Source organism: Plectropomus leopardus, chromosome 2, assembly GCF_026936395.1.
Source record: "Plectropomus leopardus strain MGB_pleo_1.0 chromosome 2, ASM2693639v1, whole genome shotgun sequence".
Classification (NCBI taxonomy): Eukaryota; Metazoa; Chordata; class Actinopteri; order Perciformes; family Serranidae; genus Plectropomus; species Plectropomus leopardus.
Window position 1 is genome coordinate 921,539 of NC_142177.1, and position 19,502 is coordinate 941,040.

Genomic DNA, 19,502 nt, shown 5'->3' on the forward strand with positions numbered 1-19,502 from the left:
TCTATTAAAAATACTAAAACTGCACCAATAAGTCAATATTTTGAAGCCAATGAAAGAGCTGACCTTACTGGCTGCAGGTGTGTGAGCTGAACTCTTGTTGGACACTGTGTTTTTTTATTTATATCTGATGCTCGCTTTGAAACTGCAGCAGTGGAAGAGGACCAGCTGATTCATGACGTTAAAATAATTATTCAAATTAAACAACCTTTTTTCACTACAAACACTTAAACACAGTGTCAGCTGGGTGGAGGGAGATCACCAGGAAGCTTAAAGTTTCTTCTGAGGTAAGTGACCATCACTACAAACAAGCTAGGCTTTTGTTACTTGCTGTTTGCTGTGCTTAATATAATTTCCATATCACAATTTAAAACATGTTATCTGATTCAAAAAGTAAGATTACAAAAGTGGAAAAATAGCACTCACCAACTTTTAAGTGTATACATCTCCAGTATGACCTCGAGCACACAGCTGATAGCTCCGTAGTTTCTTTAAACGAAGTAACAGGTCATATTTTAACTGATCAATATTTTACCTCTTGTTACCTTATTTATTGTTTTATTCCTATTTTACTCCTTGTTAACTTATTTATTGTTTTAATAATGTTTTATCTCTTGTTAACTTATTTACTCTTATTCTTTACACTAGTATAACATTTATTTATTTATACAGTTATTTATTCACTCATTGATTCAATTAATTATTTGTATTTATTTTGTATTAGCTTCACACTTTTTTTTCTTATTCTTTTTCTTTCCTCATACCTCCAGTGCTTCCTCATCTGAGATAGCGTTTCCTCAGCTGATAATGCCTGTTGTTACCTAGTTTATTAATGTAGATGTAGATTAATGTTGTAGCCTTATGCAGGGTGGGGGGTTGGGCGATGGATGGTGGGGTGGCGGCTTGTATTTTTCTTTTATCTGACATTAATCTGTCTGTTTGTCAAGTACTTTGTGCTACAATGTTTTTTTGTTTGAGAAGTGCTATATAAATAAAGTTGGATTGATTGATTGATATTTGGCTGTTTCAGTATGGACAGAGAGCTACGTGAGTTTGACACTCGTTCAAGTGGTATAGTGTAGGTATAGTGTAAGTATAGTTATATGAGTAGGCAAAGGTAGACAACTAATGAATGTTTTAATGAATCTACATATAATCTGGTCGGGTTTGTTTCAATTTTTAATATCACTGATGGACTTCACGGGCAGCACAGTGATGTAGTGGTTACCACTATTGACTGTTTCCATGCTGTGCAATGAAATGTCAGCATTACCTGCACATGGATGATGGTAGACGGAGCTGCTGGTGGTTGCTCTGGTGGCAGTAGTCGTAGTTTGTGTTGGAAGCACAGCCAGACTGTGCTCTTGCACTCTGTTGTCTGGACTCACTGCACATGCAAATACAACAGAGACCAGGAATCACATGTCAGTTTAAGAAGTCCTCAAGCTTAATGAAGGGTTAAACTACTCCATAAAATGACTATATATCCCCACATTAATGGGAAAGAATAAATAAAAAGTTACACATTTGTAATATATGAAATCAATTTTTAAAAGAAAAAGATTCAGCATATCTATTTTCTAATTATAAAACACAGTTTGACCCATGCTGGATGTCTTTATAGAGTAAAGAGCAGAGACGAGCAGAGAAGACTGTGAATAAATCATCTGTGGGGAATTTTGATGAGCTTGTTAAACCCCTTGAACCCTGAGCAAATCAGTCTGAATTCTTTTGAAAAGATATGGGAAAAATAGCAATGACCATCTTGGAGAGATATGACCTGTAAATTGCAAGAAATTAGTAGATTTTGAAAATTTCCTCTGCTGCACTGCAAGTCCTCGCTGACTCTGTCTGGTATATATCAGCTGAGACCTGACGGGAGATTTGAGCTCCACTCACGTCCACTCTGATAAATGCAAAGCTTTCCGTGAAAATGACCGTATGCCCAATATTTTGTCCTCATCATTAGTTCTGTAAATGAGAGTCATTTTAAATAAGCAAGAATGAATATCAGTTTGACGGTGTAACATGTCGTCTGTGAATGTGTGAGGCAGAACTCTTCATGTTCTGTTCAAATAAAGTTACCAGGATCTTTTCATTCTTCGGCTTAGTGGTTGGTGTCAGCTGAGGTTCATATCTGTGACTAAGCTGCCACCTGGTTAGGGTTATCATGTTGAAATATCATCTAATGTTACAGGCTTTTTCAAAATATAATAGATATATAATAGAATATTAGTCAGTCAGTCAGTCATTTTCTGTAACCGCTTGTCCTCGTAAGGGTCGCGGGGGGCTGGAACCAATCCCAGCTGTCATTGGGTGGAAGGCGGGGTACACCCTGGATAGGTTGCCAGACTATTGCAGGGCCGACACATATAGACAGACAACCATACACGCTCACAGTCACACCTAAGGGCAATTTAGAGTCACCAATCAACCTGAGGTGCATGTCTTTGGACTGTGGGAGGAAGCCGGAGACCCCGGAGAGAACACACGCAGACACGGGGAGAACGTGCAAACTGCACAGAAGGGCCCCTGCCCATGGACCAAACCCCGTTCCAACTGGTTTTCCTACCAGGGACCCTCTTATTTTCATTGACATCAAAACGCTTGAATGATGAGACTGTGGATGTTATGATGTTTATAGTCACATAAACCTGTTTGATATCAGAGTGAGTCATATGCATACAACTGTAGATTTACCACTAAAACTGTGTGCACACAGAGGCAGAAACATGCAGATGCATTCTTTTGGTCAGACTTATTAAGCTGTGTGTACACCTGATTCTGTTTTATGAATCTCAATCTTTGTGGCACTGAGCACATGGGCACAAGCCTCATTTCCACACCCACAGTTCAATACAAATGGACATAAAAACGCCCTGAACTCCACCATCATTACACCAGTCAGTGAGTAATACAGTAAAGAAAGAGACATTTCACGGCTGTGTTGGATCAGCGAGGGTCTCGAACAGAGCAGCCTTCATTACACACAGCTATGGATATTTGTAGCGACTGTACCAATAATTCATCACATTTCTGCAAGCCAAAAAAAAACCAACCTTAAAACATCATTTTCCATCCCCCAGCCTATATTCCAGTATATACCAGTTTATGTGTGGGGAAAAAGAATACCAATGGTTTTTGTACGTACACATAATTTGTGTATCTGACCCCTGAGCTTTTCAAACAATGCGTACAAGCTCAACTGGTTAATTATTACCAACATGTTGAAATTTACAACCAAAACCAGAAGGCTGAAGTCACAGAGTTTTTATGTAAATAAACCCTCCAATGTGAGTCACAGTACCTGGCGCACAGGAGTGACTGTCCTGTTGCAGGATGTAGCCCTGGTTGCAGCCACAGCGGTAGGAGCCCCTCATGTTGGTGCATATGTGCTGACACAGCTGGCACCCATCCACAGCCTCCTGCTCCTCCACTGCGTTGGCACTTTCATCTGTGGCACTGATGGAGAAGGCCTCCTTGGGGATCTTTCCTGCCCACTTACCTCGTGAATCTGATTCGTAAACAAACAAAAAAAATATCCGCTTCCCTTACATCCACATTCATTGTATTGCTTTTCACCACAGATTCCATTCCTAAATTAGGAGCACAAGAAGAAACCACCAATACCAAGGTCAAAGGTCAGGGCCTAAGCAGAGCATTTTTAGAAGTCTTCTGACCATGGGACACTATAATAATAATAATAGCTAGTTGAAAAGATGTTTAATGTTACCTCCACATTAGACTGTATCATGAAGAGACATCTTTAAAGTACTTAACCATGGGAAAAAAGCAGAATCATGCACAAGAACAGTTCTACTAAAAACAGAAAAGTCTTTCCTTTCCTTTCCTTTTTTTTTTTTTCCTCCTTGTTTTTTTACTTAAAAATCTGCATTGACATGACAACATTGTGAAAACGACCCTTGTGTAAACCCTAGGCCAGTAGTTGACAGTGTAACTTTGAAATGATACGCCATAGATAACACCGAGCACATGCGCAAAGTGCAGCCGTGACGTCACCATTCTAACAGGATCCACACATTTCCTTTACTATGTTGTTTTAAGTAAATCTTCCTAGCTGGTGTTTAAATTCAGAGGAGCAAGCTGATTAAATGTTTCTAATTTTAATTTAAAGCAGTGAGTCATGAGACTTACAACATACCCCCATGGAGATAATTACAGTCCATCTCAGTCACATTTTCAGCCATTAAACACTCACAAAGTAAAGGCATCCTTCATGCAGTCTGAGAGCTGAGAGAGAGAGAGAGAGAGAGAGAGAGAGAGAGAGAGTGTGTGTTGTACACACACTAACTGAGAGCTTGAACTGTTTCTGCTGCTCATAAAGCTCTCACAGCTTTCAGCAGGTTAATTGATTCCCACTTCAGGATGACATCATTCAAATGAGCCTTTTAAAGCTGAAGGAAATGAGCTGCAGTCAATGGTTAGAGCAGAGCCCATTAAAGGCGGACTGGAAGGAATCCCTCTGATGTTGAATGAAATAACAGGTTATGGCACTGAGGAGACTGACCTTACCTCACCATCACACTGGGATACAACTATTCCCATTAAAGTAAAACCACAGAGGCTGACTAATGATCAACAGCACATGTGTGTCTCCTCCCAGTATAGAAACTAAAAAGCTAAATAAAGTTCTGTCAAATCCCAAATCCATGATTTAGGAAAAAGCTCTCAGCTCTTGAGCTAAGACTTTTTCTTGTGCTTTTCTAAAAGGTATTTTATTCTCTAACTGCACAGGAGAGTACAGACAAACACTCTTGCAAATACAGTGTTGCGTCTTTGTAAAGTCTTATTTCAGCCAACACACATCTGATGTCACTGATGAGAAACAGGCTAACTGTTTCTCTTGAAGCGTCCACCTGCAAACATATATAGGTCATATTGAGAGGCCAGTGCACTGTCCACACGTACAACTGTTCACTAACAAACTGGTTCAACCATGTTTTTGTAGATATAAGGCTACTGGAATGCTTTTGTTTAGAGGCATGTTCATTCTGAACCTCTGAACGTACTTACAGTAAATATACTTTGTTGGCAGAGATGCTGAGGAGGCAGAATTAATCAAAGTGACATTTGTCAAAGTGACATTTCCAGTTTGTACAATACCTAAAAGATCTATCGGACTTGTTTTGAGATGAGCATGGCTGTGCTGAATGGATCATTGGGTTCATGCTGGACAGATCTCTCTGCCACTTGTTTTAAACCTTGAAATCGTCAAAGTGAAACGTCAAAACAACATCAGTTTTTAGTTGCTCTTCACTAATTCCCAGACCTCAGTGCATGATTGGAACGATTCATACATCTTGTCTTCATGTAAGTTTCCTCAGTTAAAATAGCCTACATGTTGTGAAATTGATACATGAAGTCCAAGGGGCTGCATCAATGAATTACAAATTTTCCAGATAAAATATATGAAAGTCAGCAGGATTTATTTCCAACACATTCTCAAGTCATCACATGTTGCCACTTTGCAGTGGACTCCAGCATCTATATGTTACGCTCAAGGTATCCTTCTGCATCTGCTGTTTACATTCTGGGACTACACAAACACATGATGTGATTGCACTGCACATGGTTATGTTTCAGCAACATAAGCACATGGCAACAAACACCAGGACATCAACAAAAGCACACGCTGGTATGGATGATTAGGATTAGGGGTGGAAGGCACCTGGTAAGGTGTAGAAAAACACTGTCACATTCAGATGGGAAGCAAACACTGGACTCGCGGGTGAAAATCTGGGTTTTGGTGGCCCCATCCACATCCCTTCCGCTGCCCTATAGATGCCCATGTGCTCCTTATATTATGTCATTACTAGCAGCATTTCAATGTGAAGCCCCCCTGTGGCGTACCATGTGGACACGACCGGTTTGGTCTGGCTCGGTTCTCAAGTGACGCACCAATAATGTGCATGATGAATGTGTTTTCCTTTTCAGTGAAACATTGTTGGAGAGAACATACCTTTTCTGGACACAGAAGTTGTTCTGTGCTTCTGTTTTCTCCTCAGAAGGATCTGGCTCGGACCTTCCTCCTCCTCACAGCAGGTGAGGAAGACATGACCGCATGGGTAGCCCAGGTACTGGTGAGCATCGCAACCCTGTCCTTCGCTGCGCACCCGCAAACCAAGAGCACAGCAGCTGCAGCACACCTGCCCATCCAGACACAACAACAGAGCCTATTAGCAGTGTGTCACTAACTGCCCTCCACCAGCCCTGTTCTGTAACCAGGGTAGGGACACACACACAGCTAAACAGGCAAGCAGGCTAGTTGATCCTTGTGAACATACTGGATTTCAGCTGCTGCCTCAAGCTAAACCACATGTCACACAAAAAGAGCCAGACTTGCACCTTTTTTTTACTTTGCTGCTTCATCTCATGAACAGCTGGCTCCGGAGCCAAACCACTGGGTTTCCTCTTGGACAAGTGGGGAATGCTGGCTGACTCTGAGCAAAGACATGTTTCCTATCAATATGTAAGTATTCATATTATTTATGTTCGTATGTCTGAAGGATGTGCACAGACATGAGACATTTTGCATGTTCTTTTTTAATGTATTTAACATATTTGCCATTAAAAAAAACCCAAAAAACAACAACAACTGTCGAACCTTCAAAAGAGGCCTCATTGCTGGGATAGGTATCTGAACTTGAAATCTCACTCTGGTCAAACAGTGACAAAAACATCCATTGGAATGCAACAGTGCATTCCAATGGATGTTTTTTGTATAAAATACACAAGATGGCAAACTCAATTTTCACCATGTTAATGTGGCAGCTCCAAAGAGTTCACAGTACTCCACTACTGCCTCTGGTTCCAGCTACTGGTTGTCTTGAACTATTTGTGAGTAATAACTGCTTCACAAAACAGTTAACCTTTTATTCTAGAGGAAGACCTTACTACTTTTAATCAATTCAGTGTTATGTGTTTTAAGGAGAACCTGATCTCTTGAAAATGTGTGTGCCATCATTTCTTTCCAGTCATAACTCAACTATCTCCCTCTTGCTCTTCTCTACTCTCCTCCTGAGTACTATCTAACAAAAATGAAGAGGAAAACTCTGGTTGGGTGCCTGAACATTTGAAAACAAAAACAAACATTTACTTGTCATAGTGGTGAGACAGTGGTATACCTGGTAGAAGTCATCTGTGCACTGATCCTCCTCCACTCCACAGGTGTCCCCTCCTCTGGCTGAAGTCATACCTGATTCACACTTGCTCTCCTTTACAGAGCTCAGACAGCACTGTTTCTCTGCAACACTGACACACACAAATATGCATTCCCACACTATACTACTGAATGAAAAATTATGTTGTTGTTGTTGTATGCACACAAAAAAGAAGAAGTCGATTTTATCTCAAAAGGTGAGGCCAAGATGGTAATCATGAATGAGCGCAGCCTTTAAATTCTTGACTTTTAAATAGCGTTCTCATTTGTCAGTGGGGTGCATGTGTTATCTGTGTCATTAGTAAAGGTGAGCATCTATTCCTCTGGATCTGTTGAGTACATTTTCTATCAATTATTTTTTTGTCTTATAGAATAATGAAACGTTCAACTCCTGTAAGATCCTATCACCTAGTTTAACTTGTAGCAATTTAACCCTTTATTGTGTTTTAACATTGTTGGCTGCGTCTTTATAATAAGTCTGTAGTTTTTGGATGGTTCTGGTAATCCATGGCTTCTGGTTGTGGAATGATTGAACTTTCCACACATCAGGACCTTGACGGCCGTAAGTATGAGTATGATTTATGGCCTTTAATTTAGTCATTTAATGTCAGCCAGAATGGGATTCTACATTGTTATTTTTACTCAGATGCATGCAAGTAGATTGGGCTGGAGAAAAAAAAACATATTAGAAGGATCAAACATCCTGTTTTGGATTTTAAATTATCAAAATGGAAAACTCAACTTGATTGATTTTCGATTCAAAATTGTGAAACCTCTCCTAGCACCTCTTTAAAAAAGGCATTGTGGTTGTTTGGCTGTACCCACTGTTTCTTCCACCCAGTAAAATTTTATGAATGTTTTGTATATTTCCTCCTCAAAAGAAGCTTCCTGAAATATTTGTTAAAGTAACATCACAATGTGAATTTTAGGACATTGTCATCTACCTGCATGTGGAGTGCTGGTCAGTGTTGAGCAGGGGCATGTGGTTGCAGTGATGGTTTTCTGAGGCCCATCTTTGGCCAGCAGCACAGCAGCTCTGCAGCAGGTCTTCAGCAGACATAGCTGGACCTGCAGCCCAGACACATGTGCAAATGCACACATCAGCACACACAAGACTGATGGAATAAAAACAGTTGAACAGTAAATCCTCTGTGCCTGCACTGAATGGAACCGACAGAAGCCTGAAGAGGGAAGTGAATACAGTCAGCAGTCAGACAGAAACATATGGTAGACTGCACCAGGCCTCAGAGGCGCCTTTAATAGTTCTACAGCTGACGACAGAGGAGCAGTCACGTTACCAGAATACAGCAGCACATTTTATGTCTGGATTTTTTTTACTTCAGTCTGGGGAAAAATGCAGTTTATTCTATAAATAGTTTTCATTGAATGTCATGGCAGTCCATAAATAAAGTTAAGAACAAGAAGCGTGACAGATTGACAAGTAGTCAGTAGTTGGGGCATGCAGGGTTTAGAAAATAAAAATCACATTCATTTTGAAACAATGTTGCATAACAGGCAGCAGGAGCACTGGGGCTTGGATAAACATAAAACTCTCCTGGATCACTCATCAGAGCAAAAGATGAACAACTGGAATAAAAAAATTATTTGGTTTTAGTCCACAGCTGCACTCACAGTCCTGTAAGGTCACAATGCTTTGTGCCGACATCAGCTAACATGCTCAGTCTAACAAAATTACTAATGATAATGAAATGATGCCAACGCAGAAGTACCAAAAGCTGCATTTCCTCTAATTCCCTTTCTTTGAGCAGTAACACTATCGTTATAAGCAGCGCTGCGACAGGTGTGGCTCTGCTGCTGCTCAGCTGCACAACATCCTAGAGAACAGGAGTCTTGCCTATTTTGTCTATGTAATGCCTGTGGTTTGAATAAAAAAAAAGTAAAACTGGTGTTATCATAATCACATAATCATAATCACATTGGTATTGCAACACCTTTTACAATAGTTTCAAGGTCTTCAGCAGACAAGAAATATATATATATATATATATATATATATTTCTTATATATAAAAGAAATATATAAATATATAAACTCAACGCTTCTTCTTTCCATTTCAAAATAAAAGCCCTATGTTTCTTGTTTCTTCTCATAATGTGGTCCACCTGCTCCCTCAGTCATTCAGTGAAAGATTGCCAAAGCAAACTTCCAGTAAAGGCTCTTCCTTAAAACCATCTCCACTTTGCAATTTTTGTTTCTATGTCTATCACTGTTGTTATATTTTATCTTATTGTTACCATTATAGCTGTCCCCCCCTCCTCCCTCTCTCTTGCTGCTGCTGCTGCTGCTACTGCTGCTACCTGGCACTGCAGAGCACCAACAGCTCATCAGCTTCCCCATCACCTCCTCATCAGACCCACAGCCACATCACCCTGCTGCTTTCATCCACATATTAGCATGAAGGCTGCAGCACACGCACACATGCACGCACGCACACACACACACCCACACACACACACACACACACATACATAAACACCAAACTTCTCTCTGCTCCCTTTGAAAAAAAGCCTCTGACAAAGACCTTTTGTTTTTCAACTCAATAAACCTTTGTTGGCTTCTTTGCTGTACACAACATTTGCATATTCTTCATATTCACACTACCGTGAAATGAAGTTTGAATTCAAAACTCTGAAGACATGAACTTAATTTATGTCAACAAAATCAAAGTAAATACTGAAAGAATAGAATAACTCTACCTGTTTGGATGCATAAAAGCATCTAGTCACAGATGCACTTCTGTCTCACACACACACACACACACACACACACACAGAGTTATTATAATTCATAGTGAATTCCTGATGAAATATAAAGCTTATTTCATGTAATTAAAAACAGTTCCACCAGAGAGTGCATCCACGGGTGTCAAACAAAGCCTTGTGATCAGATTAAGCTGTGTCATGTATTATTCCTTGATGTAATAGCCATTGTATTCACCTCCAAGTATAATATGTCTCAACTATGCTAATCCCACACTGCACAATGTACATTCAGATAAAAAAAGAACCATTGCAAGGAATGCCTTCAATAGCTCTGCTTAGAGCTTCACTTACTTGTTAAAGTTATTATATTTCACTTGGCTGTATTCAGTTTCAGTTGCAGCTCCTTCAAAATTCAGTGCGCCATCATTTAAAGCAAAGGCTATCTTGCATAATTCATAAGCACTGTCTTCAGAAAATAGTGTCAAGGTTAGAGAAGAGGACCCTTGAAAGTAAAAGCAACTTCTTATTACACCCCTAAACATTTGTGTTTCAAAAAAATCTTCTACAAAGCATGTCCTTGTCCAAAACCTATTTGAAAAAGACTTGAATGTCAGTCTATTTAATGAGTCTCAGTTCTGTCTGTAAGATCTGTCGCTAATCCCAACAAGAAGGTAATTAACATGCGTGTCCTGTCATTATTATCAGCTCTAAGGACAGATGAATAAACAGGTCCGTTCCCATTCAAAAGTCATCATATGCTGCTGCTTTTGCAGTGCTTTCAGCTTAAGATCTCAACAACCAAAAGCCACCTTTCACGTTTGGAAGTTGTCAGCTGAGAACACAGCCAGACAGAACTGTTTGGGTTGTTATACGCCACCAGACAGAACCTGCCACATCTGCAGTATACGCAGACAGGTAGCATCACTAGAGAAGGCGGCTGGATAGAACCTGTCGCATTCGCATGATGCGCTGCTGGACGGCGTCAGGAGACTTACATTCAGGAATCGAGTGTTCACTTTCCTTCTAAATGTGATGTTTTTTTTCCCACACTTTAACATCTGCCCTTTTGCCTAAACTTAGTGCTTTCATTGACGTCTGGGCGTTGGCTGCCATGTGCTGTTGTTGCTGCTTGTGCTTGTGTTGTTGACTTGGGATAAAAATATGTTGCAACCTCTAACAAACCCAGGACTTTGATGCTGGAGTCTGTTTTTCACTTCTTGTCTGAATTTGTGTTTTTTCTACACCTACCATGTGCCTATTTTGCTTAAACCTAACCATCCATGCCAGCATGTGCATTTGTTGACATCCCGACGTTGGCTGCCATGTGTTGTAGTCTAAACATAGTCATATGCAGGGTCATCCCACCATGTGCTTATGTTGACATCATTTTAGCATCAGGAGACACAGAAGGATACTTAGAGCATAATATGTAGATGTGCAGTCCACTGCAAAGTGGCAACATGTAAAGACTTGGATAAGAATGTGTTATAATAAACACAACATGAATAGATTGCTCACAACCAGGGGCGTCGTTGTGGGGGGAAAAGTGGGATTGACTACCCAGGGCCCCAGTGGGGAGGGGGGCCCTTAATGGGCCTGAAATAAAAAATTAATTTTTTATTTCCATTTTTTTCCTCTCTAAGTTATAACTGCAGGTTAACTAAAATTGTCTGAATAAATAAACAAAATTCCTTTCTGGGATTTTCTTTCAGAATTCCTTCTGGAAAAAAATGTGTCTCTCTCAGAGGCCTCTCTCACCCCTACTAAATGTGCAAAATGGCTTAGTCCGCCCGGTGCCAGTCGACTGGATTGATCTGTCAGCAGTCAGTCAAGCGTGAGAGTGAGTGATGTTGCAGGTTGCAGCACCATGTCTCTCCCCAAAAAAACGAAGTCAGGGTATCAAAAAAGTAAAGAAAGAAAAGAGAAACAAACGAAGCAAGCTGAAGTTAAAAGAGCAACTTTTAACGACTTTCTTTCAAAAGAAAGTTGGGCACAACTTACACAGTTTAAGAATGGTTTAAGTTAATACCAGCAATTAAGGTTCAAGTCAGTCAGCCACAAGGAGTCTAGCTTGGATTATATTTGCATTTTATTTAAAAGTTCATTATATTCATAAATTACTCAGCATCATAGGTACAATCTCAAATGACATTATATTTATAGATATTACCTTGCGGTAAAGTCAGTCAACTTTGGAGCGATATTTAGCTAATTTCCCAGTGAGTTAGCCAACGGATTTATTACAATCTCTAGATTCATATGATATAACTGACTTCACTTTCTAGCTTTAAAAGCCTGCTAATGCCGTACAAACAAGGTATATTTAATTTCAAGTAAGATTATTTCCATTAGTGTTAAATAAGTAAACTAAGATAATTTTAGGGTCATAGCATCAAGTGTGGCTGAATCTGACTGAAAATTAACTGTAGTTTTTTTGAATTTTTTTTCACTTTGAGGGCTTAGATTATACAAAACAAGCCCTTGTTATTCAACAAGTCACTTGGCTTCAAATAATCTTGTTTAAAGAGGTGGACAGTCTGAAGGGAAGTATTGTGCATGGTAGGCAGGTAAAAAGCATATGCACATAACTGCTATGTAAAGACAGTGAAATTTGGGAAATTGGTATTTTGAGTTCAGGTAAACATAAAGGCCTCTAGTGGTTGTCAATTGACTACTCCAAACCGACAGCAGGGATGTGATGTGTCTCTGTGTTTGTAAAAATAAATAGCAGATCTTGCTGAAGAAATATTAGATTAACTCAACAATTATCAGGGGTGTAAAACAAAGTTATAGTTATTTATTGCTTTTAATGGGTCATTGGGTAATGCAGGTGTGGTTATAACAATTGTGCAGGATTGGCTTGGGCCGTGGTGATGGGGCCCAATGAGATATGTTTTCATGGGGCCCAAAATTCCTGGCGATGCCTCTGCCCACAACATCTCCAAAGGTTTGGTTTTCATTGATCCTCTGAAAGTTTTCAGGTTTTTAGGCAGTAGAAACTTGATCCCATTCACAACTGTCTAGGTTCATTATTTTGCTGGAGGCAGGGTCATTTCCTTCTGTTATGTTATGTTCCAGGAGTGCCTGTCAGAAGACAAACATGAGGTTCAGCCTGAGGGTCAGATGGAGCTTAACAGTTAGGAGTGGCCGACTAATTACCTGAGAAACAATGGAAACAGGCACATCTATTTATAGTTTTCACTTTTTGAGTCAACATGATTAATGAAAGAGCAGCTGCCTCTGCCCAAATGGGTCTGTTATGTAGCAGATAGTCCAAAACTAACAGACATCCGTCCACTTAAGCAGCTCCCATGGGGTTTGTGTGAACTGATTAGCCCGGCCTCACACTGCTCAGCCATCATTACTCTGTCTGGCCAAACACTGACCTGCCTCACACCACGCTGAGACACGTCAGACACATGTGCAGTGCCTAAGAATGTAAAACAAAATCCAGACACCAACTGCATCATGTGACACACTGCCACATTGGCCACTCATGTCTCTGGAATATGGAGAATTTTTCACACTGATGTCCAGAACTGACATCCAATTCCTGTTGACCAATGCTGATAAAATGCAGGTTCCTCTCTGATTAAAATGCACAAAACAGAGAGTCTGTAAAAACTGCATTGAAATGGTGCCATATTTGGAAATGCATTTACAGTATTTATCTAATCATCTACTAATATTGACATTAGTTCTTCATTTGAAGACACTAATGGTCTGTGGGCCACTTGGGACCCTATCACTGGAAAAATATGGCCCACGGCCAGAAGTTGACTACCACTGCTCTGCACTAATGGCTACACCTCAGGAGACCCACCTGTTAACTCTTTATAACCTGGATCAACATCAGTTTTTTCATAGGCATTCAGACGCCTTTGAAAGTATTTAAACATTTGAACGCTCAGCAAATTTGTTGGATTCCTTGGAAAAACAAGGGGAAAAGACAAAAGAACAACATGGAAAGAAATGTCCCACAAATTGCAAGAAATAAATAGAACTGAAAAAAAAAGACAGGGAAAAGCTTATTTTCAGGTACTTTTCTTGTACATTTCATTAATCTCTTGACAATTTCTGGGTCATTTTATCTAAAGTTCCCACCTGCATTATTTCCATGTTTTGGAAAGAAATCAAACCAATTTGCTCAGGTTTCAAAGGGTTAAACTACCGCGTAGTTCTTCTGCATGATATGCACACAGGTAGGGTGGACAGGAAGAGCAATGGATGGATCAAACATCTCTTCAACCACGTGCAGCAGAATCCCACCATGTGCTTGTCCTAACATCATGGTAATGCCATCCCAAAATGTACAGCAGTTGCAGAAGGATTCCTGGAGTGTAATATGTAGACACAAAGGTCCACTGCAAAGTTGCAAAAGTGGCAATATGTGATGACTGGGCATAAGAATGTGTTTAAAATTCTGGTGGGAATGAACATCTTGCATAAAACATTTGCAATGGCAGCTAATTAATAAACAAGAAAAATGGATGTATTCATGGGTTATTATAACCCCATTAAGCCCAGGCACACAGCATGAAAAAACCTTGGCAAACAAACCAACTGGACCAAAACAAAGCAACTGTCTCCACAACATTTTTCTTTTTTAAAGAAAAAAAAAACTTTATTTACTGTTGAATTACCTAGAACATGATGGATTTGTTTATTTGTGAGGTCAATGTGAATGAACTGATGAGGCCCTCAAGGCATTTATTTGGTGTTGTTTTTACCACATAATACAAGCAGGCCAGAGAGAGTAATGGCTCAGAACAATGGGAGGAAGCAGATTACACTGCCCTCACAAAGATACAAGCTTCTCTCGTCCACATAAACACAGTCATTTATAAATATGCTCTACAAATAAACCAGAGTGGACTTTCACTTCTTATCCACAACAGTATGAGGAGCCTGTCACCAACACTTCCCCCTCCAGCTGAGAAAACAGATTATTGACAGTTCACACAATACACTTAAAATTCCTCTAAATTTTTTTAAGCACTTTTTTAAGCACCTTAAAAATTTGCTGCTGCTACCGTGATGTCAACACAAGCACATGGTCGAATTACGTTGCACGTGGTTGTGTTTAGGCAACAACAGCACATGGCAACCAACGCTGGCACGTCAATAAACACACCGTGGCAGGGATGGTTAGGGTTAGGGGAAGACAACATCACATTCAGATGGAAAGCAAACAACAGATTTCTGCATTAAAGTCCAGAAGTTGTTGGACCCATCCACCACCTCTGCCACCCACCCTTGCATTCCTCATACTATGTTGTTACCAGCAGCATTTGAACCGGACGCCGTCCTGCTGCATTTCTTGCAGACAAGGCAGGTGCTGTTTTGCTGTCCACCGGCATATAATAACACCGCAATCAGTTTTGTCCAGTTACATTCTCAGCTGATGCCCAGCAGCATTTCATGCAGGTATGAAAGGTGGATTTTGGCATCTCAATCTTACGCCAAAAGTACTGTCAAAGCGGCAGTATTTTACAAGTTCAGAATGAGAATGGGCTGATTTAAACATCTCAATATGACATATGCATAATTCTTCTGTTCCTTTCTTGTAGATGCATATGTAAAGAATCATTACAAAGCCAGCCTGCTGACTTTGACCAGCTTGTGCTGCAATGTCTCCAGGAAAGCTTGACACAAGTAAAGGAAATTATTTAAAACACAAACAGAGGAGGCGCTGCGGGTGCCGGTCCGGAGCAAAGCTGAGAGAGAGGAGAAGGAGATTTAAACCCTTGATCCTGTCCATCATCATGGGGAACGTGAGGTCGCTGGCAAATAAGATGGACGAGCTGTGTGCAATGATTCGGATCCAGAAGGAGTACCAAGAGAGCAGCTTTTTGTGCTTCATGGACACCTGGCTGCACTCCGACTTCTCAGACCACAGTGCATCCATACACAGCTTCAGGACGATACGGGCGGACAGGGATGTGACGCTTAGTGGTAAGAAGAGGGGAGGAGAGACTGAAGTGTATGTGAATGAAAGGTGGTGCAATTCTTTACATGTTACTGTTAAGGAATGTCTCTGCTCTCCAGACATTGAAATGTTAGCCGTGAGTATGTGCCCATATTATTTGCCACGAGAGTTCTCCTCTGCCATACTGCTGGCGAGCCAGCAGCATGTGACGTGATACGCACCTCTTCATCCTCTGCCGCTCTACCTGAGGTTTCTTCGTTCTTTTGCCTCGTTACAGGAGTTCTTTTTTGGGAGTTTTTCCTTAGGTGATGTGAGGGTCTATGGGGAGAGGGATGTCATATGCTGTAAAGCTCTCTGAGGCAAACTGTGTTTTGTGAATATGGGCTTTATGAAATTGGCTTTACTTGACACCACTGGTGCCAAGCTACTGACCAAACATCCCGAGGCTTTTGTGAAAATCAGTGGAGATTTTACTTATGTCAACCTGGACTCAGCTCTCCCAACTTTTTACAGTTTGTTGACTGCAGCACCCGTGAAAACAGAACCCTGGACCTTCTGGACGCTAATGCTAAGGACGCATACAGAGCCAGTGCCCTGCTCCCACTTGGCAGATCAGACCACATTCTGGTCTAGTTGACACCCCAGTATGTCCCTGCAGTTCAAAGACAGTCTGTTTCTACAAGGATGGCAAGAAGGTAGACTCAGGATGCCAATGAAGCACTGCAGAACTGCTCTGAATGTATATACTGGAATGTGCTCTGTGAACCACACGGGGAGCTGAATATGTTTTTTCGAGGTTCAGCACCCTGCTGGACCCTCCCACACAGGATCTGTCCTCTTCACACCCTCCTTAGGCACCTAATCAACCCCAGCCTTCCCCACGCCCACCCTGGATCATTATCCCCACACTTCAACTCATTATCCCCACACTTCAACTCCAACCTCTTCAGGGACCACAGCATCCCACATGACGGTGACAATTGGCCAGGTGAGTAGACAGCTAAAGAGACTTCACCAGAGCAAGGCTGCAGGCCCTGATGGCATCAGTCCCAGGGTCCTGAAGTCCTGCACACCCCAGCTTTCTGGAATCCTGCAACATATCTACAACCTGAATCTGTTGCAGGAAAAAGGTACATCATATATAGTACCGGTACCGAAGAAAGCCACCTCATCTGGTCTCAGTGACTTCAGACCTGTTGCCCTCAAGTCACATGTCACAAAGGTACTGGAGAGACTGGTCCTGGTCCATCTTTGACCACTGGTAAAACCTGCACTTGATCAACTTCAGTTTGCCCACCAGATCCATATAGGTGTGGATGATGCTGTCTACCTACTGCAGCATACCCTCTCTCACCTGGATTGTGAGGATCATGTTTTTTGATTTCTCTGGTGTCTTCAATACCATTCAACCAGACCTGTTGAGTGGGAAGCTGCTCAGGATGGGTGTCAGTTGATCCACTGTCTACTGGATCTCTGAATATCTGTCAGACAGGCCCCACTTTGTGCGTCTGAGGAGCTTCGTGTCTGATGTGGTGGTCAGTAACACAGAGGCACATCAGTGGACAGTTCTGTTCCATTCCTGTTCACTTTGTACACCTCCGATTTTCTGTACAATTCTGAATCTTGCCACTTGCAGAAGTTCTCTGATGACTCTGCGGTGGTTGGGTGTATCAGAGATGGGCAGGAGTCGGAGTACAGGCGGCTTGTGGATGACTTTGTGGATTGGTGGGGCAGGAATCATCTGCTCCTGAATGTTACAAAGATGTGAGATGGTGGTTGACTTCAGGAGGACCAGAACCACGATGACGCCAATCAAGATCCTGGTTGAGGAGGTTGGACTCATAGAGAACTACAAGTACTTCGGTGTCCATTTGAGCCAGAGACTGGACTAGAGTACCCACACCGACACTGTGTACAATAGGGGGATGACCTTCAGTGTATGCAGCAAGATGTTGGAGATCTTCTGCCAGTCTGTGGTGGCAAGTGCCATCTATTGTGCTGTAGTCTGCTGGAGGAGCAGCATCAGTGCCAGGGACGCCAGCAGTTTGAACAAACTGATCCGCAAGGCTGGATCTGTCATTGGCCACAACCTCCACTCATTCCAGTCAGTGACAAACAGGCGGTCCCTGAACAAACTGCTGTCTATCAACAATCCATCCCATCCCCTTCATGACACTATTCAGAGACAGCGGAGCTCATTCTCCAACAGACTCCTTCAGCTCTGCTGTCACAAAGAGTACTGTTAACAATCAATTCTCCCATCTGCAATAAGACTTTTTAACAGCTCCCGTCTGTGTGGCAAGTGAACTCACGATCTGCACTGAAGTCACTTGCACATCCATCTTCACTTTTTGCACACTTATTTGCAAATTTCTTCTTTTTTTATTGCTCTTTTTAAACTTTTTGGCTTTTTGTTTGTTCTCTATACATACTGTACATATCTTTATTATAATTATTGTTATTTTATTTTATTTCATTTTATTCTATTCTATTCTATTCTATTCTATTCTATTCTATTCTATGTTAGGTCCCTTCCTTTGTAAATATAGATTTGCATTATTTTGCCTTTTTAACGAGTATTTCATTAAGTTGCTGCCTTCTTATTTGCTGCTGCAACAAAACAATTTCCCTCACGGGATCTATATAGTATTTCTATTCTATTCTATTCTATACTATATAACTAAATCGAGTGCTGATTACAACCTACTACATCCATCTATGGTGTTGCCTAACAGGACTACAAGTTAGTTACATATTTGACTGCTGCTGCATAATATCCTCAACGTGATGCAACTACTAATGAAGTCTGTTGATCATTTCTCGTCTGGTCAGTTATAGTTGACTTATGTAGGCTTTGAAAACTTACAATTTTAGTAACAATGGTTACATAACCTTTGAGATGAGCCACAGCCACTGCACAAAAAACAAAACAAATGCCCCCTTATCCCCTTAGCTTTTTAATGCAATGGGAACAATACGATCAGCATTTCCAACTGTGTCAACTGACTGCAGTACACAGGGGTTTTTATCACCTTCAGCTCCAATCAGCATTGACAGGAACACACCACCCGGGTGAACACACTAATTTCAGCTCCTTGAACGGCAGGATGTAATGATGTGCCATCACTCATTACCATCCGTCTACTCCTAAGCAGCACTAATACATCAATCCATATTTATATTCTGCACCGAGTTTGAAAAAGAGACTGAATAAGTAAGAGATATATATAGAGAAGTAACTACCATAAAGTTTTCATAGACCTCTGTTCCTGTATGGAGCCGGATCAAGGCCAAAAAGTTTCTTAATTTGAAGAAAATAATAATAATAATAATAATAACAATAATAATAATAATAATAATAATAATAATAATAATAATAATAATAATAATAATAATAATTGAAAAAAATACAATTTGAAAGTTTTGATCTTGAATTATGAAAAAAAAAAAATTTCCAAATAAAAAAAGAAGTGTAGGAAAAAGCTTAATTCAATTTAAATATAACTTTTTTTTTTTAATTCTGATATTCTTTTGAATAAACTATTTATTTCTAAACGTATATATTTAGGGCCCGAGCACCGAACAGGTGTGAGGACCCTATTGAAATCCAAGGAATTATTAGGGCCCAAGCATTGAATGGTGCGAGGACCCTCTTGAAACTGAAGGAATTATT

The 19,502-nt window shown here is 40.7% G+C and overlaps 1 protein-coding gene across 5 annotated transcripts in view; it reads right to left on the reverse strand.

Annotated features, from left to right (window-relative positions):
* fbln2 (fibulin 2) overlaps positions 1–19,502 on the reverse strand; it is a 72,772-nt gene that overhangs the window by 35,127 nt on the left and 18,143 nt on the right. For all 5 annotated transcript variants that reach the window (XM_042505302.2, XM_088082564.1, XM_042505311.2 and 2 more), the window contains 5 exons: positions 8,122–8,245; positions 7,143–7,269; positions 5,978–6,164; positions 3,305–3,511; positions 1,271–1,384 (listed from right to left, as the gene is read on the reverse strand). In XM_042505302.2, the coding sequence (XP_042361236.2) occupies positions 1,271–1,384; positions 3,305–3,511; positions 5,978–6,164; positions 7,143–7,269; positions 8,122–8,245 (759 nt within the window). The remainder of the gene's footprint in view (positions 1–1,270; positions 1,385–3,304; positions 3,512–5,977; positions 6,165–7,142; positions 7,270–8,121; positions 8,246–19,502) is intronic.